The 25733-nt window shown below is 36.2% G+C and overlaps 1 protein-coding gene across 1 annotated transcript in view; it reads left to right on the top strand.

The window, feature by feature from the left end:
* Positions 1-527: 527 nt before the first annotated feature.
* ARHGAP32 (Rho GTPase activating protein 32) overlaps positions 528-25733 on the top strand; it is a 217265-nt gene continuing 192059 nt past the window's right edge. Inside the window, exons 1-2 of the mRNA XM_011934672.1 lie at positions 528-643; positions 15638-15746. Of these exons, the coding sequence (XP_011790062.1) occupies positions 528-643; positions 15638-15746 (225 nt within the window). The remainder of the gene's footprint in view (positions 644-15637; positions 15747-25733) is intronic.

Below are 25733 nucleotides of genomic sequence, written 5' to 3'. Positions count from 1 at the left end.
TAGGCAGGTCCCTAGAGCATACTTATCTTCTCTGCTTGTTGTGAGCCTCCTTAACTGTGAGACTATAACTGTGCTGCTCATGTGCTTGGCCCGTGGAGGGTGGTATTCTTTCTAGTTTTCTGTTTACCTTTCTGGAGTCTGAGATCAAAAAAAGGATACAAATAAAGCCTGCAATTTGAAAATACCTGTTTTTAACTTACTAAGTGGAAACTTTGAGATGAGTCAGTATTACAGAATAATGAGTAAAAAATCACCTTCGTTTGGATTCTGCTTTTGGTTATGTAGGTCACGCAGCCTAAGGCAGTGGGAGGGTCTAGGTGTCACCCAGTATGGCAGTCAGACGCAGTGACTGTGCTGCCTGTGATTTCCTGTCTGTACCCTGACTGTAATTAAACCAGCACCAGTACCTGTCACTGGGGTACCAGCCACACATCTGAGTATACATAAGTAGAGCTGAACAACCTGAATATTGGTGCTTTTTATTCCATGCCTGGAGGTCTAGTTTTTTTTTTTTTTTTAAATACAAGATGGAGACTGAAAGTGAGAGTAGCACTTCAGGGGATGACATTGTCTTCTGGTTGGAGTCTGAAGTTACAATCCAGGTGACTGACTGTGAAGAGGAAGAAAGGGAAGAGAAGTTCAGGTAATTATGGAATTCACAGTTCCTTTGTCCTGTTCGCTCCCTACCCCCACCCGCACCCCTTTTTCTTCTCTGCATTTCAGTCTTTTTTCCAATAAGACTTTCTGTTTTCTGGGGGAAGGTTTGGAGCTGAAGGGAGCAGGTTTTGAGTTGTGTATAGCACTCCTCATTCCACAACTTGCCCTGAACTTGTAAAATGCATTTTATTATATGGCTTGTTAGAACACCAAGAGAAGGTGTTAGACAGGTTTTGTAGTAGCCTTTCAGGAATTTCAAGTAGAGACTCATAATGAACTACTACCCCTTCCTGTATCTGATTTGTATCAAATATATTTGATCTGAATTTGTATCTAATAGATTTTTCTTCCTCTTTTTCTTGGGATGTGGTGTGTGCGTGTGTGTGTCTGCGTGCTTGCCTGCTTTGTTGGCCTTATGCATGGGTATGAAAAATTTTGATTAAGTACAGATTGGTTATTTTGTGGCTTTGATCCTTACCCTTGCCTCTGATCTTATATCTCACACCCCCCTTCCCCCAAATCTCTCTTAGATTTTGAATCTCTGGTAGTGTTAATAACTTCATAATTGAAGTTTTTAGAGGATGCCTCCTGATGAAGCAACTCTCAGTTTAGTGTCAGTGGTGAAGAAAGATGTCTTAACCAGTTTGTGAAAACAGAACCAGTGTTTCATTCATTCTGTTGTACTGTTGCAAATTTTAAGAGACTTTATTCTGGCTTTTGTTTTTCATTCAGAGTTAGCAATTTAATACTTTTAGAGCATCACAAAATCTCTTGATGAAGTTTGAAGTTTGCACTGCATATTATCACTGCCACTCACATGTGCAATTAAACATCTTTTATAAGTTTACCTATGAGAACTTGGATAGGTGAATATACTATTTTCATCAGATACTGTCTTTGTGTTTAATGCTGAAAAACAGTTTCTCCTTTTCTCTAGTCAAAGGATTTCTTTATCCACAAATTTTATTTTTTAAAGTCTAGGTTAAATGATGGAAGGGATTGAATATTGGGAACTCTTGATAACCCTCACTAAATTTTTTACTCGAGGGTTCAAATAAATGAGAAGTATATTTTAAATTTTAAAAGAATAATTTTCAGAGTATAAAAATGAATTATTTTATTAGCATATGATTATTTTTTGTCTGAACTTTCTCTTTTTCCCATAATTTTATTTAGCCTTTCAAATTTGAGTAAGTCCCTTCCCTTCTAAGGTATGCTAATTGTTATTCACATCTGCTTTTTAATATGGTTTGTGTCTTGCTAACAATGAGTAGGAATAAAGTATTTGTTTTGTTTGTAATAAAACTTTTTGACCTGGTATTCAAATTATGGAAGTTATTTGGGTATTTGTCAAAGGAAGAAACAACTTGGAACTTATTTTGTTGTTGTTTTTATAACAAATTTGGTACTGTAATCCTAGATTTACTTGTTAGTCAGTGGGCGTCTCTCTGGGATTTTCTTTTGACATTTAAAAGCAAATTTGTGTAAGATTGAGCTCTTCTTTTCTTTGGGAGTATGTGACAGCATTTTCATTCTGAGAAACTGAGCTAGTGATGTGTTATTTAAGGAAACTATGATACCATAGGGCATTTGTCTTCTGTTTATAATTGTATTTCCTATCTGAATAGCACCTTGGCTCTCCTCAATCAGTTACATCTTTGTGATCTGATCTTATTTTATTTACAAATGTAACAAAGAGGTGTGGGCAAGGCCCAATTTCATGTAGTGTCTCTCACACATTCAGCAGTGAGGCATGAGGAAATGTGGCAGCAGAGTGGTTTCACAACCTCGTGGTGGCGTTCCTGTGAGATGCCTTGCAGGAAAATGGATGCGTGGGTGTGGAAGGGGAAGGGTCAGATAGAACTTGCAGCTGTAACCTTGGGAGGACCAAATAGTAGACTCAGTGTGGTATGACAGTTGTTTTTGTAAAATTAATGTAATAATTTAAAAAATGTCTTAATGTGTTTTTGTAAAAATCTCTGCTAATACATGCGACACCAAGCTGTCGTATTGGTTACGTTTCCATTCACATATACACACACAGCTAATGAGATGAAGGCAAAAGGTTGTGCACTTTTCTTTTTCCCTGAATAGCTTCTAAACTACATTTTAAATGCACTCCTAAAAGCCTACTCTTGTGTAAGTTGAGGCACCATGGCTACCTAGAATGTAGGCTTCTGGTGCTTCCAGGTGCCATCTGCTTTAGGAGGAAGTACTCTCAGAGACAAGTTAATGTTTGTCCAGTAGCTTTTGAAACAGCATTTATTTTTGGGCTCAGTTGGATGAAAGGATCCTTATTACATTTTTGCACTATGGGAAGTTGCCAGTCTCCTTCATGGAGGTAGTTTAAACTTGTCTGCCATTGACTCGCAGATCTCTCATTTTCTGATTTCTTTCTTGTAGTGTGAAGCTAGTAATCGATATTATTACCTACCTTGTCATTGTGGCAAAATAGTTATTAGACTAGAATATTTAGTCCTTACAATAAAATAGTTCCTAGAGATCATTAGAAAAATCCATCCCTGGATAAGAAGGAGGAACATAAGACAGAAAACAAAAAACATACATGTTTTAATTCTATCAAGAAAGAAAAACTTTATTTAGAAATTGTTATATGTAATGTACTAGGCCATAATATGCCTAGTATATCATATCTACGGTATATCAGTTAACTGCTTATCACTCCTGTAAAGCAGGTATCATTTTTCCTATTTTCTCGATGAGGAATTTATGGCTCAGGGAGTCACACAGCCCACATTTGTCATGGTAGAGCAAAGTTTTGCGTGTGGTGGAGCAGAAATTTGAACCCAGGTGTAACTGACTTTGAAAGTGAAGACTAATGAAAGAGTTTCGTGGCTCTCTGCTGCTAAATGCTATTTTCTGCTAACTGATAACTTGTAAGAGGCTACAGCTGATATCTCAGTTTTGAAATTCGTTTTTTTTGAGGAGGTTATGAGCACCAATGATATATACATTATGTGACCATCATAAAAATGAAGTAATGAACCCAATAAAGTGACTTTTAAAAAATGTGACCTCAGCCAGGCGCGGTGGCTCACGCCTGTAATCCCAGCACTTTGGGAGGCCAAGAAGGGTGGATCACGAAGTCAGGAGATTAAGACCATCCTGGCCAACACAGTGAAACCCCGTCTCCACTAAAAATACAAAAAAAAATTAGCTGGGCTTAGTGGTGGGCGCCTGTAGTCCCAGCTACTTGGGAGGCTGAAGCAGGAGAATGGCATGAACCCGGGAGGCAGAGTTTGCAGTGAGCCAAGATTGTGCCACTGCACTCCAGCCTGGGCGACTGAGCAAGACTCTGTCTCCAAAAAAAAAAAAAAAAAGTGACCTCTAGTACACCTAGGAATTGTGAAAGGTTCTAGTTGTTTGGCATTTGAAGGTAGAAATGTTTATCATATGGTTTTGTTTGGATTTCCCTAATATCACATTATGGGCTGATAGCCTGGCAAATATGACATATAATTTGAAGCAGCTACAGAGATGATGTAGTGTATAATTGAAACATGTTTTTGATCAGAATCTGTAGATGCCCAGATCGCTGATCTTCACATATATCCCCATTATTAAGGCAATTCATTTTAAGTGACAAGAAACCTCTGACTCTAGTTAAACTGGATTATTTGGTGAACATATTTTAATTTGGGGGGACAATGCCTTCATTCATTTATAGCATTACAGAACTAATGATACTTCATGCACTTGATTGGTTGGTTGGTTGCATTATTCATCCTCTACCTCAGGGATTCCCAACCCCTGGACCATGGACCAGTTATCTTATTTGGAAGGATGCCACAAATTAGAAGCTATTGAGGCAGTCTAAGTAGTAGGTAATAAGGGTCTTTACTGTGGTATTATACATCTTCTAGGCTTACAATAGCCTTGAACTCCCAGGCCCAGGCGATCAGATCGGATCTAGATGATTTCTTTTAATGGCTCATTTCCCCTGGAAGCCCGTCAAACAATTTCAAGATTTTCTGTTTTTATTACTATGCCTGTTCTTTTATCTTGTGCACAAATTCTTGGTGTCAGTTTTCCCAGCCAGTTTTAATGATCCCAAAAGTATAGAGAGGGAATATTAACAATTAATTGAGGTTGGTCTTAGTGGCTCACACCTGTAATCCCAGCACTTTGGGAGGCCGAGGCAGGCAGATCACCTGAGGTCAGGAGTTTGAGACCAGCCTGGCCAACATGGCGAAACCCTGTCTTTTACTAAAAATACAAAAATTATCCAGGTGCGGTGGTGGGTGTCTGTAATCCCAGCTATTTGGGAGGCTGAGGCAGGAGAATCGCTTGAACCTGGGAGGTAGAGGTTGCAGTGAGCCGAGATCATGCCACTGCATTCCAGCCTAGGTGACAGAATGAGACTCCATCTCAAAAACAAACACACACACACACAAAAACAAAACAGAAAAACCAAATTAACTGTATGTCCATACCAGTATCACACGCAGACCCATTTTATACTGTGTGGCTTTTTAAAGGCATCTCATCTTTAATAACCTGTTACTTATGATGTCAAAAAAGATGTATATTTTGCCCAAAACGATATAACTTATATTGCATTGTAACCTTGAAGAAACATCTGGGATTCACTTTAGCCTATAAAATGTTATTTTAAAAAATTATTTTTAATTTTGGGGGGTTCCTAGTGGGTGTATATTTTTATGGGGTACATGAGATGTTTTGATACAGGCACACAGTGTGTAATGATCATATCATGGAAGATGGGGTAACCATCCCCTCACGATGGGGTATCCATCCCTGCAAGCATTTACCCTTTGTTTTATAAATAATCAAAGTTATTTTTCAGTGTACAATTTTAGTTATTTTTGTTATTTTAGTTATTTTTCAATGTACCATTAAATTATTATTGACTGTAATCACCGTATTGTGCTATCAAATACTAGGCCTTATTCATTTACTCTAACTACTTTTTGGACCCATTAACTATCCCCACCCACCCCCCACTACGCCCCCACCACCCTTCCCAGCCTCTGGTAACCATCCTTCTACTCTGCATCCGTGAGTTCAATTGTTTTGATTTGTAGATCACACAAATAAATGAGAATATGTGACGTTTGTCTTTCTGTGCCTGGCTTATTTCACTTAACATAATGACCTCTAGCTCCAACCATGTTGTTGCAAATGACTAAATCTCATTATTTTTATGACTGAATAGTACTCCATTGGGTATAAGTACCACATTTTATCCATTCATCCGTTGATGGACGCTTAGGTTGCTTTCAGATCTTGGCTATTGTGAACAGTGCTGCAAGAAAATTGGGAGTGCAGATCCTCTTCAGTAGACTGATTTCCTTTCTTTTGGGTATATGTCCAGCAGTGGGATGGCTAGATCATATGGTAGCTCTAGTTTTAGTTTTTTTGAGGAACCTCCAAACTTTTCTTCATAGTAGTTGCCTAATTTACATTCCTACCAACAATGTGTGAGGGTTCCCATTTCTTCACATTTTGCTGACATTTCTTACTGCTTTTCTTTTGGATATAAACCATTTTAACTGGGGTGAGATGATATTTCATTGTAGTTTTGATTTACATTTCTCTGATGATCAGTGATGTTGAGCACTTTTTCCTGTACTTGTTTGCCATTTGTTGCTGTCTTTTGAGAAATGCCTGTTCAAATCTTTTGCCCATTTTTAAATTGGATTATTACATTTTTTTCTACAGAGTTGTTTGAGTTCCTTATATATTCTGGTTATTAATCCCTTCTCCCATGGGTAGTTTGCAAATATTTTCTCCCTTGCTGTGGGTTGTCTCTTCACTTTGTTGATTGTTTTCTTTGCTGTGTAGAAGTTTCTAAAATATTCTTTTAACACTAAGTATAACACTCACCCAACATACTCTCATCAGTGAATTTAATAGTGATCAGCAAAGTCTGATGTGAACCTCCCTTAATCTCAGAAAATTTCAGGCAGTAATGGAGGCTAGCCATTAGGCTGTCTTCGTAATCTGCGAAATGAATCTGTCTTAACCATGAGACATGCCAGTACAAGGCTTTCTTGGTATTTTAGTAATTAAGCCCTTTGGGATGGAGTCCAAGGTGGGCCTTTCTTATGTCTACTGGTATGAGTATTTTGATGTTCACAAAAGGCCCGAGAGTACAGAAACTATATAAACCTGTATAAAAGTTCCTGGTTATTAGGTTGTTTAATTAAAGTTAAAAAGTTTAAACCCAAACCTAATTTTTCTGACTCTTGCATTTCACTTCGGCACTAAACTCCCTTAAATAGTCAGTGGGACTTTCAAAAATAAATGGGAATCCCTGAAGCATTTAAAGCTCTATTTATAAATTAGTCAATTTTCTTTTTTTTAAAATTAAACATGTCAAGTGACTAGCTTAGCAAGGTAATAATCAGAGCAAGCAAAACCTTCCCAGATACTTAATTTTGGAAGTTTCACTATACTTTTCTTTACATTAATGATTAATTTCCCTTTCCATGTTCTCATAATCATACATGTATTTTCTGTATTTGAAAATAAAATAATTTCTTTCACCCAGGTTTTTTTTTTCTCTCTCTCTCTCTCTGGTTCTCTCTCTCTTTCTGTGTATGTGTGTTTGTGTTTCAAATCATGGTTCTCTTTTCTCCTCTACTTCTCTCCCTCATAAAGTAAGATCTTTAGGAAACTTCAGCTTCCTCCTCTCAGTCTCATACTTCTAGATGAGACTTTTGAAACTCTTTTTCATCCATTCTGCCTCAGTTTAATGTTTCTTGTTTTTTCATTCAGATTTAATTATTTGTGTCATTGTTTAGTGTTTATGTTGCTTCTTCTCTGTATCACATTCTATCTTAATGTATCTGTTTTGAATCATTTGTATTTGCTTGGTATCTTTAGTATTTTTGTTCAGTTAAATTCTCTGGGTGATGTTCTCTGATTTCTTATATAAGTTTAAATACCAATATGTTTTTTTCTTTTTCTTTGTAGGTAACATGTTCTTTTTGCCTGAATACTTGTTAAGAGTTTCTTTTTTATTGTTAGTTATGTATATTTTGTTATCAGTTCTTTAGTTTGGACCTTAGTGAGTTGTTTAGTTTGGAACTTAGTGACTTTCAGTCTACAGAGTCAAACCTTTGTGTTAGGGAAGAAATTTTGTTGTTTCCTATTATTATTGCCTTTGCCTCTATTAAGTCCCCTTAATCTTTTCTTTTATGATATATTTCTTTTTACATTTTACTTTGTGAATTGAAGTTTTTTTGTACTTGTTCTCTTAGCTCACTAATTTCATCTTCTTTTTTTAATTGTTCAAATTCAATTTGAGTAGAGAAATTATTTTTAAGGGTTCTTCACATATAGATGTAGAAACACAAGGTATTTGTATAATAATATTAGGTTATTTTTTCTTGAGCTTTGGAGCTTTATTCATTCCGTGTACATGTTCTGTTTTATTCTGACTATTCAGAACCTATCTTTTAACTGCTAAGCAAAATATCTGCGCTTCTTTGCCCTTTCCCCTACTGTGTTTTCTTCAGTAGCCCTATGATGCATATGGCTCTGCCTTGCTTCTTTTAGGGGCACACACCCACATTAGGAGCCCTAGTCCTTCTGGTCAGTTGTTAAATTTCTTTACAGGATAATTTTCCAGTTTTTGTTAGTACCCTGGGGGCAAGCATCTCTCTTGTGGAGAGGAGTGGGGTATAGCCCTTGAACTTCTGTTTTTCTATTTAGGTCAGTATGATCCCACTTGCTTTTAAGTTTTTCAGTCTTTTTGTCTTTCAGAAGTATCTCAAAGTCTGATCTCTGGCCTTCTGGTGCCATGCATACCATTCTGTTAAGGATTTATTTTTTCCTATTTAACTTAATTTTTGAGATACTTGGAGAGATTTGCTTCCTTACATATATGCAGTCTAGGATTGGCCGTCCTCTGGGAAGTTTTTTTCATAGATTTTGAGGGGAAACTTCTCTGCAGGGAACATTCACTGAGGCAGAATCATGGTGCCTTTCATGCAATTTGGTGGGTCTTAGGAGTGTGCATGGCTGCTTCAGTGTCCTCTTTAGGCTGGTGAGTGGGGTCTTCCAGGAAAAAATAGTTTACCACATCTGGAATGACCAAGATATGGTGAAGCATTCCACTTTTCCTATCTGCAAAACAGGGCTTCAAATAGTGTATCAAACAATAACTAGTGAAAAGATACAATGGAAGAAAAAGTGCCACTTTCAAGAGCAACAAAGAAGATAAGATACCAGAAATAAACTTAACAACAAACTCTAAAACCTACATGATAAAAATGTAAGACATCATTGAAGAACATAAAAGAAGTTTGGAACAATTGAGTAATATGCTTTGTTCATAACTGGAAATATACAGCACCATAAAGATGTTAGTTTAAGTTAATTTATAAATTTAATGTGATGATAAGAATCCTTTTTAAAAAACTAAATTGATCTTGGCTAAATAATTTAACCAAGAAACTGTGTAGTAAAAAGAAAAAGAACAAGGGTAGTGGATATAGAGGACTTTTGCAACCAGATGTTGTCGTGTGAAGTCTTAGTCTCAGTAATTAAAACTCGTTGGTTATGGGACATGAAGAGAAGGTATTATGGTGTAGAATGGAAATCCTAGAAATATACCCACATTCGTAGGAACATTTAGGTATGGTAAAGACGACTTCTCAAAAGCCAATGGAGATAATATGTACTATTCAGTAAATAGTTTTGGAGAAACTGAATATTCACCTGTGGAAATAAAGAAAATAGAAATCCTACCTCATACAAAGGATGAATTACAAATGATCAAAGATTTAAATGTACTCCATGAAAACGTAAAAATTTTTAAAGGAAGGCTGGGTGCAGTGACTCATGCCTGTAATCCCAACATTTTGGGAGGCTAAAGTGGCAGGATCCCTTGAGGCCAGGAGTGTGAAACCAGCCTGGTCAACATAGCAAGACCCTGTCACTACAAAAGAAAAATTAAAAACTTAGTCTGGCATGGTGGTACATGCCTGTAGTCCCAGGTATTCAGGAGACTGGAGTGGGAGGATCTCTTGAGCCCAGGAGTTTGAGGCTAGAGTAAGCTATGATTACGCCACTGCACTCCAGCCCTGGTGACAGAGCGAGACCCTGTCTCAAAACAAAACAAAACAAAACAAAAATGTTAATAGAAAACATAGAGAATTAAAACAATTTTTTTCTATAATAGGAAGGCATTTTGAACTATGATTTGAAGCAGTAAAAAAAAAAAAAAAAAAAAAAAGCCATGAAGGAAAGGGTTGAGAAATGAGGCTACATAAAATATAAAACATCTACATTACAAAAAACAAAATAAGCAAGGACAGATGACAACCTGGGAAAAATACTTGGAACTCATATTACAGATGAAGGATTAATCTTAATATACAAAGAACTAAAAATGGTTAAGAAAAAGTCCAACAACCCAATAGAAAAATGGGCTAATATAGAAAAAGAATTTTTTTTACTGTTCAAAATTTGTTTTTCAGATAACTTGTACATATATAGAATGACATAGAAATGTATAAACTTATTGTAGCATTGTTTGTAATAGCAATAGATTGGAAATAATTTATTCAAGTATCCATCAGTAGGGGATTAGTTAAATAAATTATGGAATAGCTACACAGGGGAACATTATATAGTTGTAAAAACATCAAAGAAGTTCTATGAATTGATATGGAAAGTCTCCAGGAAAAGTTAGAGGAAAACAAGGTACACAACAATGTGTAAACCGACTAAGGAGCAGCATATTTACACGTTTCTTTTATACTCTGTGTGGATGTATTTTTTTCATTCATATGAATAATTTATGTGTGAATATATACAGCTATAGTAATAAAGTTTGGAAGAATATATAGGAAATTGATTACCTTGGCAAGTAGAGAATTTAATGGGTTGGAATTGGGCAGATTGGAGACAGGGATGGAAATAATTTTTCTTTATATACCTTTTTGATTTGTGTATGATTCAGTTGTAATACCTATGAAGAATTATAGTATATAAGACATTTTGAGTGGGAAGTGACCAAAACTGAATTCCAACTGGCTTCAGCAAACCTCTGTTCCATAGTCACCACCAATATAACTGTCCCCATCAGTGTTAGAGAGTTAGTTTCTTTATTTTCTAGGAATTCTGGGAATATTAGATTTATGTAAGTGATTATTAGTCCATATAGGCTAACCAGAACAGAGTTCCTGTATTTTAAGAGGCTGTGCAATTTAATTTATTAATATCCTCTGAAAGTAGGAAAATTTATTGCACTCTATGATAGCAGATAATAGCTTTTATCAGTTCCAGGCACACAGAACGCTGGTAGTCTCAGATTTATATCATCAGCCATGGGTAAAATGAATAGAGAACACCAAAACTGAGCACTTAGGACATATCTCAAAGAGCTGTTCCCTCCAGTGGAATTGAGGCATATTTCTACACAGACAGACAAAAATTGACTACCAAACCAAATTCTCCGTTGCTGACAGAGAGTAGATATCAAAATGGTCTGACCATAAAATGGACTTCCAGCCATTGTTGCCACCAGTGGATAGTAACTGTTGCAGAACCGGAACCAAATCTGGCAAAGAACAAGAAATAAAAACAGATCGGAATAATAAAAAGAGAAAGACATGCTGCTTGGAATTTATTCCAGGGACCAAGAAAAGATATTCCTGGGAGTGAACAGTCCCTGAGGTGCAGTTCCTGGGCAATATGCTGTATTTGTCTTGAGAAAGAAATGTGCTTGGACTTCTCTGTGGAACTTCAACATTGTCAAGTGTAATTTTTCATAAGTTATGAGCAAGAATCTCATGCAAATAAAATGAATATATGACAGATATTTACATAATTTCTTAATGAGGAAAACAGCAAGATGATGAGGCTGGTTCCCATAATCTTTCAATTTGGGGGAAGTAGTTTTCTCTCCTATTTTTCATTTTCATTGAATGCATTCAGGTTTAAATCTGAAGATGTTTTACAGAAAACTCTGGTAAAAAAATACAGCAGTAGGTTACTTAGGTTTTATGGTTGGCAGTCCTTAACTACAGCTGTTTTGTTAGATATGCAACTACAATCAAACACCTTAAGGATAAAATTTGTCCATAATTTTAAAAGCATAGAACAAGAGAGTCAAATAAATGGATACTAAATTTCTTACAGAGTTGATTCATCATTACATGGCCCATAATGTATATAAATATAATTTTTACACCTCCTAAACTGTGTAACATTTACCAATAAACTTTTACACTTTGAGGCATAACACATGTAGTAAAATCTACAAATCATAAATGTACAGCTTGATAAATTTATACATAATATATACCCAGATAATCACAACCCAATCAAGGAATAGATTATTTCTAGCACACCGCAAAACCCTTGTCCCTTCTAGTCAGTACTTCTCCCAAAGGTAACTATTATTTTGACTTCTGTCACAATAGATTAATTTAGCTTGAACTTAATGCCAATAGAATTATATAGCATGTACTCTAATGTCTGATTTCTGTTGCACATTTATGAAATTCATCTACCTTTTGCAAATTCCTTTTTATTTATGAGTAGTCTATTGTATGAAAAATATTAAAACTATATATTGTATTGTTGATGTATTTTTTGCCTTAATAAATAATTGTATATAGTGATATATGTAAATACACTTGTTTTTTTACATATTGACTGTGTAAACCAGTGATCTTGCTAACTTATTTTAAATTGCTTATAGAGCCTTTTAGATTGTTTATCTACATGTCGTGTCTTCAAATAAAAGTGTTTTCCTTTCCAATTTTTACATTTTTTCTTGCTTTTTTCCCCAAGTGAATAAGACCTCAAGTACAGTGTTGAATAGAAGACCACATTCTTATCTTGTGCATGATCTCAGTGGGAAATCATTCAGTATTTCAGTGTTAAGTGTGATGCTTAGCTGTATTTGTGTTTTTCATTAATTTTCATTAAAATATTTTAAAGAATTTATGAATAGGTATTAAATTTTACCTATTGAAATTATATGTGATGGATTACATTTATTGATTTGTGTATGTTGAACCAAGCTTGCATCCCAGGGATGAAGCCAACTTGATCGTGGTAGATAAGTTTTTTGATGTGCTGCTGGATTTTTTTTACTGCAATGTAGTTGAGAATTTAATTTAATCTTTTTAATGTTCACAGGCTTTCTGCTTATGGCTCCCTTTTTATTATCTATATTGTAGATTCTCCATTTTTTTATTGATCAGACGACTTCTAGGGATTGTTCATTTTATTAATCTTTTAAAGAATCAACCTTTGGCTTTGTTTTCTCTTTTATACACTTACTATCTATTTCATTGATTTGTTATTTAAACATTTTAAAATACTTTCCTTGAATTAATTTACTATTCTTTTTCTAGCTTCTTGTGATAGAAGCTTAGAAGTATTAATTTTTCAAGTTGTCTCATTTCCAGTAATATGCATTTAGAGCTATGAATTTTGCTAAACACCTCTTTAGTTGTATCCCACACATTTTCATCTATTGTATTTTCATTATCATTCACATAAAAAGACTTTCTAATTTCCATTGTGATTTTTGTATTTGATTTATGAGTTATTCAGTATTGTGTTTCTTAATTTCCGAACACTTAGAGGAATTTCTAGTTATCTTTCAGTCATTGATTTTTAGTGCAGTACTGTGGTGGTCACAAAACGTGATTCATGATTTAAATTTTTTGAATTTGTTGAGACTTGGTCTCCTTGCATTTAGTCTATTTGTTGTTTCATATACGCTTGAAAAGAATGTGAAAGAAAAAAACGAGTTTTGTAGTTGTTGAGTTTAGTGTCCTGTGTTAGATTCACACTGGAAAATTGAATTGTTCAAGTTATATACTTATGGTTTTGTCTGCTTATTCTATCAGCCATTAAAAAATTTTAAAAAATTTAAAAAATTCTCTGGCTGCTTTTAAGAATTTCTCTTTGTGTTTGGTTTTTAGTAGTTTGACTGTAATTTACCTATGGTTTTAATTTTTTAAAATTCTGCTTGAGATTTATAGAATTTCTTTGAATCTTTAGTTTGATGATTTCATCAGTTTTGAAAACTTTTTAGCATTCATTTTCAAATATTGCTTTTGTCATATTCTCTTTTTTAAAAAAATTATCTCGCTTATCTCTGTCATCAATTTAGACATATTTGAGATCTTTTTTTTAAACCAAGTCTCTCATCCTGTATACTATTTTGTGTGTTTTCTGTTCCTTTTTTCTCTGTGTTCTTCAATGTGGATATTTTCTACTGAACTATGTTCCAATTCACTAACCCTCTCTTTAGCTATGTTTATTGTTCCACTAAACTTGCCTAGTTAGGTCTTAATTTCAGATACTGTATTTTTCAGTTTTAGAATAAACATTTGATTGTATGGATTCCAATTCTCTGTTGAAATTCATCATTTCTCTCCTATTTTTTACTTTCATTCAATTGAATGTATAAATCATAAATGTTTTTAGCAACTTGATAAAAACTTACCTAAATTCTTATGTATCCCTCTTCACCCCATACTGTGCTCCAGAAAAGTAACTGCTTGTCATCCATCTAATCTCAGAGAGGCTTGTGTTTCCATAGTGTTTAAACTAGTTGGTTGCCCTGAGACCTCAGTTTTCTGTTGTGTCCTAGAGAAGTTAGGGTTTCCAGATTATCTGTTTTTTTTTTAATTTATTAATACTAGGCGAGGAGTGATGCTGTTTACAGCTTTCTGCATCATAGGCAGAAAAGTACAAATGCCATTTGAAAGTCTCTAATAATGCTAAGATCTGAATGAAATGTGAGTCTTTCTGGTTTGACTTTTTTTTCTCAATTTTCACTAGTTTTTGTTGTTTTTGGAGTGTGCCTCATAATGTTTATTGGATACTAGATAATGTGGATGAAAGATCTGCAGAGAGTCTGGAGAATGTTTTTTCCTCCAAAGACAGTTAATTTTCTTTCCCGTACTTCTGATTCTGTCAAGGCTTGGTTGGGGCTTTGTTAGAATTTTTCTATTGTTATTTTGTCCATACTCTTAAGGCGTGGCTTTTTTAGAATCACATCTAAGAGCTCAGGGGTTTTTCAGTGCTCCTCCATCTTGGCAGTGCTTGCTTGCCAGTCCATCTCCTCAACATTAATGGGCTGCTAAAATGTCTACTTGCCTCTACTTGGTTTGGTTTGTTTTGGGTTTCTTGGCATCCTGTCCTACATATTTGTAAGCTTAGGAATCATTTAATAATTTGAGGTGAATTTTGCTGTAGATTTCTGGGCTCTTTCTTTGTAGGTCTTTTTTGGGGGTATTTTGCCTCCTGAATTCCTCCCTGCTTTGGTAATCCCAGCCTCCAACCTCTGCCTTCTCATCCCACTAAGATTACAGTTATTATCTTGGTCTCTATTTCCCATGATTGATTTGAAAAATTATCTTATACAAAAAGAAGGATTAAATGTGGAATTTGCTTGATTGGGCTTTCCTTCTCTCAAAGTTTGTAGCCCTGGAAGTCCCATCTGTATTGGTTGCTTTCTGTTGCCTTCAGATAAGCTGTTTTATATGTTTTGCCCAGCATTCATAGTTGTTCTCATTGAAAATGCTTATTTGTTGCACTCTGCTCCATTGATTGGAACCAGAAATACCATGTCTGTTGTTTTTTCTGAAATGATACCAATGCTTAGCACAGTTCTGTAAATATTGATTCAGAGTAACTAATTGTTGTTGCAAATCTTTTCAAGGTTCAAATTGTGTTGAACTGAGAAAAATCAGTTTTTATATAATAATCATGGACCATAAAGGTTAACTAGCTATAAACCTTATTTTATCTTCTGGAATAAAAGCAGGTGTTTGGTACATTAGGAGAGACCTCTGAAAGCCAGAGTAGAAATAAAGGATCACTGCTAGTCACTTAAGCTCTTTTAGCTAAACTTCAAATCTGACTTGCAGTTTTTCTGCTCTTTCAGTTGTGATCATTGGAAGGCTTTCATAGAATTGGAAATTCTTATCTGAATCTTTCATGTTTTGATCTCTAGGAAGATGAAGTCCTCAGTACATTCTGAAGAAGATGATTTTGTTCCAGAGCTACATAGAAATGTACACCCTCGAGAGCGGCCTGATTGGGAAGAAACTCTTAGCGCAATGGTAAATCAGTTTTATACAATTGTTCATATATACACATATATATGTATATATAGCACTTACATAAGGAAAAGGAACTGAGGACACATTACACAAATTTTGTTGCTTTGTTCATTTATTCAGGAAATATTTACTGAGTGAATACTGTATATTTGGCACTGTTGTAGAGTCTGTGGGCAGAGTAATAGGGTTACAGAGTCGTAAAAATACAGTGTGAAAGGATAGGTGCTAATTATATAGAGTAGTCACAGATGGCCTCTGTGGGAAGATGAGGTTTGATCAAAGACCTGAAGGAGGTGAGGGAGCGAGTAGCGTGTTGATCTGAAAACACATCATTTTAGGCAATGGAAGAACAAGTTACAGGCTGTGGCATAAGATTAGAGAACAAGTTGGAAGAAACACAAATAGCATAGTGTGGCTGAAACTGGATGAGAAAGAAATGAGGTCAGAGAAGTGGTTTGGGTGGGTGGAAAGCAGATCATGCAGTTTCTTGTACTTTATTGATGAAAACTTTGGCTTTTTATGCTGAGTGAGATGGGAAACCATTGGAGGATTTTTGGCTGAGCAGTGGCACAGTCTGACTTAAAATGTTAGGTCTCAGGTTACTGTGAGTAGGAGGAGGCAAAAGAGGAAGTAAAGAGAATCTGTGTGTTATAATTAATAGATAAATGGTGATGGTAGCTTGAACCAGGACAACAGAGAGAATTGGTTAGATGCTATAGTTTTACTGATAAAGCCAGCCGTTTTGTCATTGAATGGGTAATAAGAGTATGAGATAAAGTTATATTAAGAACAGCTTCAAGTTTTTTGGCTTCGTCAACCTGAAGGATGGAATTTATAGTACTGAGATGCTGGAAAAGAAGTTTTTGTTGGGGGATAGGTGGAAAAATCAGCAGTGTAGTTTTTCACATGATACATTTTAGATACTCATTTAGTTTATTAAAACTTTTTGTAACAGGTCTATTAATAAGAATGAAGAAATTCTTCTTTTGTGGGAGAGGACATTTTACTTAACTGGTTAAGAGTCAGTGTTCTCTGTCAAAATAAAATGCAAATGTTCATCTATCGGTTCTGATCTGTAATGATATTTTACTTATTTCATTTTTGAAAATGTCTTTCACTCAAACAGGCACAGCAAATACTGACATAAATTCACAAACATTTTAATTGAACATATTTGTCACTAGGAAGGCATTTATAGAGTTCTGTTAGATTCTCTTCTTGATACTTGCCTTTTAGCATGTTACTACATTTTCTATTAATCAATTCCAATTAAAGATTAGGTGGAAGTTCTCAGTTGCACAGTTAAATGGAATCTGCAGTATGGAAATTTACTTTGCATTTGCATGTGATCTGAAAAACCCTACTGGACCTGTAGTTTGAGCTCAGAAAAAAATATTCACTACCCATTTGTATAGGAATGGCAATCTCCCTTCTTGTTTTAATATTTGATAGTTTGGGATGCATGGACAGTAGCTTGTGATTACTTGTGGTTCTCAGAATACTAGTTGTCATTAAGATGACTTTATTGTCAGTGTTTCTTGTATATAAGCTATGTTTTCTCTTGTAATTGTACATTAAGTTCGCCAAGAAATATCATCAAGTCTGCAGTAAAAACGAATTAGCAAAGTCATTTAGTATTCTATAATAGATGTCAAAATATGTATATCTAAAGCCTTTTTGTATTCTACACATATTTTTACCAAAATTGGTTACAATATATCTTAGTAGATTCCACTTCAGGTTGTACTGAATTAATGTTTGCTCAAGTTATGTGAGAATATTCTTGCCTGTAGTTGTCCCATGCAGACTGTTCATAGGAGCTAATTCTTCACCCACTTCACACTCAACATTGACTCCTCAACAACAATAGCAATATTGGTTCCATTTTTTGACTTATCAAGAGTCAAGGAAAACCACTTAAAATCATTTGCCTTCTTTAAGTGACTATTGATTTGCTTCCAATGTCCTCAACTTTTTAAAAATATGTGTAATTTATTTTAGATTTTTTAAATTATACTTTTAAGTTCTGGAGTACATGTGCAGAACATGCAGGTTTGTTACATAGGTATACATGTGCCATGGTGGTTTGCTGCACCCATCAACCTGTCATATTCATTAGGTATTTCTCCTAATACTATCCTTCCCCTAGCCCCCAACCCTGCGACAGGCCCCGGTGTGTGATGTTCCCCTCACTGTGTCCATGTGTTCTCATTGTTCAACTCCCACTTATGAGTGAGAACATGCAGTGTTTGGTTTTCTGTTCCTGTGTTACTTTGCTGAGAATAATGGTTTCTAGAGTCATCCATATCCCTGCAAAGGACATGAATTCATCCTTTTTTATGGTTGCACAGTATTTCATGGTGTATATGTGCCACATTTTTTTTATTCAGTCTATCATTGATGGGCATTTGGGTTGGTTCCAAGTCTTTGCTATTGTGAACAGTGTTGCAGTAAGCGTATGTGTGTATTTGTCTTTATAGCAGAATGATTTATAATCCTTTGGGTATATACTCAGTAATGGGATTGCTGAGTTAAATGGTATTTCTGTTTCTAGATCCTTGAGGAGTCGCCACACTGTCTTCCACAATGCTTGAACTAATTTACACTCCCACCAACAGTGTAATAGTGTTCCTATTTCTCCACATCCTTTCCAGCATCTGTTGTTTCCTGACATTTTAATGATCGCCATTCTAACTAGCGTGAGGTGGTATCTCATTGTGGTTTTGATTTGCATTTCTCTAATGACCAGTGATGATGAGCTTTTTCATATGTTTGCTGGCCGCGTAAATGTCTTCTTTTGAGAAGTGTCTGTTCATATCCTTCGCTTTTTGATGGGGTTTTTTTTTCTTATACATTTGTTTAAGTTCCTTGTAGATTCTGGATATTAGCCCTTTGTCAGATAGATAGATTGCAAAAATTTTCTCCCTTTCTGTAGGTTGCTTGTTCACTCTGATGATAGTTTCTTTTGCTGTGAAGAAGGTCTTCAGTTAAATTAGATCCCATTTGTCAATTTTGGCTTTTTTTGCCATTGCTTTTGGTGTTTTAGTCATGAAGTCTTTGCACATGCCTATGTCCTGAATGGTATTGCCTAGGTTTTCTTCCAGAGTTTTTATGGTTTTAGATCTTATATTTAAGTCTTTAATTCATTTTGAGTTAATTTTTATATAAGGTGTAAGGAAGGGGTCCAGTTTCAATTTTCTGCATATGGGTAGCCAGTTTTCAAAACACCATTTATTAAATAGGGAATCCTTTCCTTATTGCTTGTTTTTGTCAGGTTTGTCAAAGATCAGAGGGTTGTAGATATGTAGCATTATTTGAGGCTTCTGTTCTGTTCCGTTGGTCTATATCTCTGTTTTGGCACCAGTACCATGCTCTTTTGGTTACTCTAACCTTGGAGTATAGTTTGAAGTCAGGTAGCATGATGCCTCCAACTTTGTTCTTTTTGCTTAGGATTATCTTGGCTATATAGGCTCTTTTTTTTGGTTCCATATTAAATTTAAAGTAGCTTTTTCTAATTCTGTGAAGAAAGTCAGTGGTAGCTTGATAGGGAATAGCATTAAATCTATAAATTACTTTGGGCAGTATGGCCATTTTCACAATATTGATTCTTCCTATCCATGAGCATGGAATGTTTTTCCATTTGTGTCCTCTCTTATTTCGTTAAGCAGTGGTTTGTAGTTCTCCTTGAAGAGGTCCTTCATATCCCTTGTAAGTATTTTATTCTTGTTGTAGGTATTTTATTCTCATAGTATCATCATCCTAGGTATTTTATCATCCTAGGTATTTTATTCTCTTTTAGCCATTGTGAGTGGGAGTTCATTCATGATTTGGCTCTCTGTTTGTCTGTTATTGGTGTATAGGAATGCTTGTGATTTTTGCACATTGATTTTGTATCCTGAGACTTCGCTGAAGTTACTGATCAGTTTAAGGAGATTTTGGGTTGAGATGATGGGTTTTTTAAATATACAGTCACGTCATCTGCAAATAGAGACAGTTTGACCTCCCCTCTTCCTATTTGAATACCCTTTATTTCTTTCCCTTGCCTGATATCCCTGGCCAGAATTTCTAGTACTATGTTGAATAGGAGTGATGAGGAAGGGCATCCTTGTCTTTTGCTGGTTTTCAATGGGAATGATTCCAGCTTTTGCCCATTCAGCATGATATTGGCTGTGGGTTTGTCATAAATAGCTCTTATTATTTTGAGATATGTTCCATCAATACCTAGTTTATTGAGAGTTTTTAGCATGAAAGGGTGTTGAATTTTATCGAAGGTATTTTCTGCATATATTGAGATAATTGTGGTTTTTGTCATTGGTTCTGTTTATGTCATTGGTTCTGTTTTGTTATTGGTTCTGTTGCGATGGATTATGCTTATTGATTTGCGTATGTTGAACCATCCTTGTATCCCAGGGTTGAAGCCGACTTGATTGTGGTGTATAAGCTTTTTGATGTGCTCCTGGATTCGGTTTGCCAGTATTTTATTGAGGATTTTCACATTGATGTTCATCAGGGATATTGGTCTGAAATTTTCTGTTTTTGTTGTGTCTCTGCCAGGTTTTGGTATCAGGATAATGCTGGGCTCATAAAATGAGTTAAGGATGAGTCCTTCTTTTTCAGTTGTTTGGAATAGTTTCAGAAGGAATGGTACCAGCTTCTCTTTGTACCTCTAGTAGAATTTGGCTGTGAATCCCATCTGGTCCTGGGCTTTTTTTTTTCTTGGTTGGTAGGCTATTAATTACTTCCTCAATTTCAGAACTTGTTATTGGTCTATTCAGGGATTCGACTTCTTCCTGGTTTAGTCTTGGGAAGGTGTATGTGTCCAGGAATTTATCCATTTCTTCTAGATTTTCTAGTTTATTTGTGTGGAGGTGTTTATAGTGTTCTCTGATTGTAGTTTGTGTTTCTGTGGGATCAGTGGTAATATCCCCTTTATTATTTTTTATTGTGTCTATTTTATTCTTCTCTCTTTTCTTCTTTATTAGACTGGCTAGCAGTCTATCCATTTTGTTAATCTTTTCAAGAAACTAGCTCCTGGATTCATTGATTTTTTTAAAGGGTTTTTTTGTGTCTCTATGTCCTTCAGTTCTGCTCCTGTCTTACTTATTTCTTGTCTTCTATTAGATCTTGAATTTGTTTGCTCTTGCTTCTCTAGTTCTCTTAACTGTGATGTTAGGCTACCAATTTTAGATTTTTCCCACTTTCTCCTGTGGTCATTAATGCTGTAAATTTCCCTCTAAACACTGCTTTAACTTGTCCCAGAGATTCTGGTACGTTGTGTCTTTGTTCTCATTGGTTTCAAAGAACTTATTTCTGCCTTAATTGTGTTATTTACCCAGTAGTCATTCAGGTGCAGTTTGTTCATTTTCCATGTAGTTTGTGTGGTTTTGAGTGAGTTTCTTAATCCTCAGTTTTATTTTGATTGTCTGTTGTCTGAGAGACTGTTATGATTTCCATTCCTTTGCATTTGCTGAGGAGTGTTTTACTTCCAATTATGTGGTCAATTTTAGAATAAATGCAATATGGGTGCTGTCAAGAATGTATAGTCTGTTGATTTGGGGGTGGAGAGTTCTGTAGATGTCTATTGGGTCCGTTTCGTCCAGAGCTGAGTTCAAGTCCTGAATATCCTTGTTAATTTTCTGTCTTGTTGATCTGTCTAACATTGACAGTGGGGTGTTAACGTCTCCCACTGTTATTGTGTAGGAGTCTTAAGTCTCTTTGTAGGTCTCTAAAAACTTGCTTTATGCATCGGATGCTCCTGGGGTTTGTGTGTGGACATTCTTTTTGTTGATGTTGATGCTATTCCTTTCTGTTTGTTAGTTTTCCTTCTAATAGTGAGGTCCCTCTGCTCCAGGTTTGCTGGAGTTTTCTGTAGGTCCGCTACAGACCCTGTTTGCCTGGGTATCACCGGCAGAAACTGCAGAACATCAGAGATTGCTGTGTATTCCTTTCTCTGAAGCTTCGTCCCAGAGGGGCATCTGCCAGATGCCAGCTAGAGCTCTCCTGCATGAGGTGTCTGTCGACCACCGTTGGGAGGTATTTCTCAGTCAGGAGGCTTGGGGTTCAGGAACTCACATGAGGAGGCAGTATGTCCCTTAGCAGAGCTCCAGCGCTGTGCTGGGAGATCCGCTGCTCTCTTCAGAGTCGGCAGGCTGGAACATTTAAGTCTGATGAAGCTGCGCCCACAGCCCCACCTTCTCCCAGGTACTCTGTCCCAGGGAGATGGGAATTTTATCTATAAGCCCCTGGCTGGGGCTGCTGCCTTTCTTTCAGACATGTCCTGCCTAGAGAGGCAGTCTGGCTGCAGTGGCTTTGTGGCTCTGTGGTTGGCTCTGCCCAGTCCCAACTTCCTGGTGGCTTTGTTTACACTGTGAGGGGTAACTGCCTATTCAAGCCTCAGTAATGGTGGACGCCTCTCCACCTAGCAAGCTCGAGCATCCCAGGTCGACTTCAGACTGCTCTGCTGGCAGCGAGAATTTCAAGGCAGTGGATCTTAGCTTGCTGGGCTCCTTGGGAGTGAGATTGGCTAAGCTAGACCACTTGGCTCCCTGGCTTTAGCCCCCTTTCCAGGGGAGGGAATGGTTCTGTCTTGCTGGCGTTCCAGATGCCACTGGGGTATGAAAAAAATACTCCTGCAGCTAGCTCGGTGTCTGCCCAAATGGCTGCCCAGTTTTATGCTTGAAACCAAGACCCTGGTGGCATAATTACCTGAGGGAATCTCCTGACCTGCAGGTTGTGAAGACCATGTGAAAAGCATAGTATCTGGGTCGGAATGCACCCTTTCTCATGGCACAGTCCCTCACATCTTCCCTGGGCTAAGGGAGGGAATTCCCTGGCCCGTTGTCCCTCCCAGGTGAGACGATTCCCCAGTCTGCTTCAGCTCGCCCTCTGTGGGCTGTACTCACTGTCTAAACCAGTCCCCGTGGGATGGGTGGGGTCCTGAAGTTGTAAATGCAGAGATCACCCACCTTCTGCATTGATCTCACTGGAAGCTACAGACTGGAGCTGTGCCTATTCGGCCATCTTGCCAGCCACCTCCCAGTGTCCTCAATCAACTCTTTAAGCAACTATTCTCACCAGTAGGTTTAAACCAGTTTTTTTTTTTCCGACACATTTCTTTCACTGCTGCAATCAAATATGATTTGATAAACTCAACATTGGTAAATAACTTTCCTTGCTTGCTGATAAAGGAACTACTAGGAAATGTACTTAGGTTGCAATCTTGTTCTTTTTGTGAAGAAATTCTGTGTGGTGATGTACTCAGTTTTAGAATTTTCTAATTTTTCAGAGTGTTACTTTCCTGTGAGTTGAGAATATTGTGATGAGTGCTTAGTTTGGTAATGTCAATGTATATTCCATTATTTTAGCACAGCTGTGGTGTCATTGTATGATAAACACAGTGTTTTGCAATCTAATTTGATAACAAAATAATACATATTCACCTGTGCCTTAAAAGTATGACACTCAAAGTATACCTCTCTCTTTTCTTATTTTTATTCCTATGTATATATATTGGTAATTAAAAAAATGTGATATGATAATACATGTGGAAATTGAAATGCTGTTCAGTTGTAATTTGATAATGTGATTTATAGTGTGCCACGCAGCAGTGGGAATTGATAGGAGAGCCACATATGGTCTTTTTTGCAGCTATTCACCTCTGCCATTGTATTGTGAAAACAGCTGTAAAATAATCCGTAACAAATGAGTGTGACAGTGTTCCAATAAAACTTTATTTCTGTATACCAATGTTTGAGTTCCATGTAGTTTTCAAATGTCAATAGTCATTCTGTTTTTTGACTTTTCCCCCAAACATTTAGAAATGTAAAAAGTACTTTTAGCTCAAGGGCTATACAAAATAGGTGATGGACTGGATTGACTCTTGATTTTCAAATCCTTTATCATACAATTTTTAAAAAAAATTTATTTCAGTAGTTTTTGGAGAACAAGTGGCTTTTAATTACATGGGTAAGTTATTTAGTGGTTGTTTCTGAGATTTTGGTGCACCTGTCACCCTAGCAGTGTACATTGTACCCGATGTATAGTCTTTTATTACTCACTCACCATCCACCCTTCCCCTCCAGTGCCAAAGTCCATTATATCAGTCTTATGCCTTTGCATCCTCATAGCTTAGCTCCCACTTATAAGTAAGAACATAACGATACTTGGTTTTCCATTCTTGAGTTACTTCACTTAAAATAATGGTCTCCAAATCCATCCAGGTTGCTCCGGATGCCGTTATTTCATTCCTTTTTGTGGCTGAGTAGTAGTCTGTAGTGTATATATACCACGTTTTCTTTATCCACTCATTGGTCGAGGACCAGTTAGGCTGGTTCCATATTTTTGCTGTTGTGAATTGTGCTGTAATAAACATGCACGTGCAAATGTCTTTTTCATATAAAGACGTCTTTTCCTCTGGGTAGAGATCCCCAGGTGGAACTGCTGGATCATATGGTAGTTCTGCTTTCAGTTCTTTAGGGAATCTCCATACCATTTTCCATAATGGTTGTACTAGTTTACATTCCCACCAGCAGCATAAAAGTGTTCACTTTTCACCACATCCATGCCAACATCTATTATTTTTTGATTTTTAAATTATGTCTGTTGTTGCAGAAGATGGTATCTCATTGTAATTTTAATTTGTATTTCCGTGATAATTAGTAATGTGGAGCATTTTTTCATGTGTTTGTTGGCCATTTATCTTCTTTTGAGAACTGTTTATTCATGTTCTTGGCCCATTTTGTGATGGGATTGTTTGCTTTTTTTTCTTACTGATTTGTTTGAGTTCTTTGTGGATTCTGGATCTTAGTTCTTTGTCAGATGCATTATTTGTGAATATTTTCACCCATTCTGTGGGTTGTCTGTTTTCTCTGGTGATTATTTCTCTTGCTGTAGAGAAGCTTTTTAGTTTAATTAGGTCCTGTCTATTAATTTTTGTTTTTGTTGCATTTGCTTTTGGGTTCCTGGTCTTGAATTCTTTGCCTAAGCCAATGTCTAGAAGAGTTTTTCTGATATTATCTTCTAAATTTTTATGGTTTCATGTCTTAGACTTAAGTTCGATCCATCTTGACTTGATGTTTGTATATGGTGAGAGATGGGGATCCAGTTTCATTCTTCTACATTTGGCTTGCCCGTTACCCCAACACTATTTGTTGAATAGGGTATCCCTTCCGCACTTTATGTTTTTGTTTACTTTGTCCAGGATCAGTTGGCTATAAGTATTTGGCTTTATTTCTGGGTTCTTTATTCTGTTCCATTGGTCTACATGCCTGTTTTTAATACCAGTACCATGCTGTTTTTGTAACTATAACCTTGTAGTATAATTTGAAGTTGAGTAATGTGATGCCTCCATGTTTGTTCTTTTTGCTTAGTCTTGCTTTGTCTATGTGGGCTCTTTTTTGGTTCCATATGAATTTTAGAATTGTTTTTTGTAGTTTTGTGAAGAATGATGTTGGTATTTTGATGGGAATTGCACTGAATCTGTAGACTGCTTTTGGCAGTATGGTCATTTTCACAATATTGATTCTACCCTTCCATGAACATGGGATGTGTTTCCATTTGTCTGTGTCATCAGTGATTTTTTCAGCAGTGTTTTGCAGTTTTCCTTGTAGAGACAGTTCATCTCCTTGGTTAGGTATATTCCTAAGTTTTTTTTTTTTTTTTTTTGGCAGCTGTTGTAAAAGGAATTGAGTTCTTGATTTGATTCTCAGCTTCATTGCTGTTGTACAGCAGTGCTACAGATTTGTGTATTTTAATTGTGTTTTCTGACACTTTACTGAATTCATTTATCAAATCTGGGAGTTTTTTAGATGAGTAATTAGGGTTTTCTAGGTATACGATCATACCATCAGCAAACAGTGACAGTTTGACTTCCTCTTTACTGATTCGGATGCCTTTATTTCATTGTCTTGTCTGATCTGGTTATGACTTGCAGTGCTATGTTGAATAGAAGTGGTGAAAGTGGGCGTCCTTGTTTTGTTTCATTTCTCA

The sequence above is a fragment of the Colobus angolensis genome, unplaced genomic scaffold, assembly GCF_000951035.1.
Source record: "Colobus angolensis palliatus isolate OR3802 unplaced genomic scaffold, Cang.pa_1.0 Scaffold137, whole genome shotgun sequence".
In the NCBI taxonomy this organism is placed as follows: domain Eukaryota; kingdom Metazoa; phylum Chordata; class Mammalia; order Primates; family Cercopithecidae; genus Colobus; species Colobus angolensis.
Note: the sequence above shows the minus strand (reverse complement) of the source record. Positions and strands in the feature narration are given on the sequence as shown.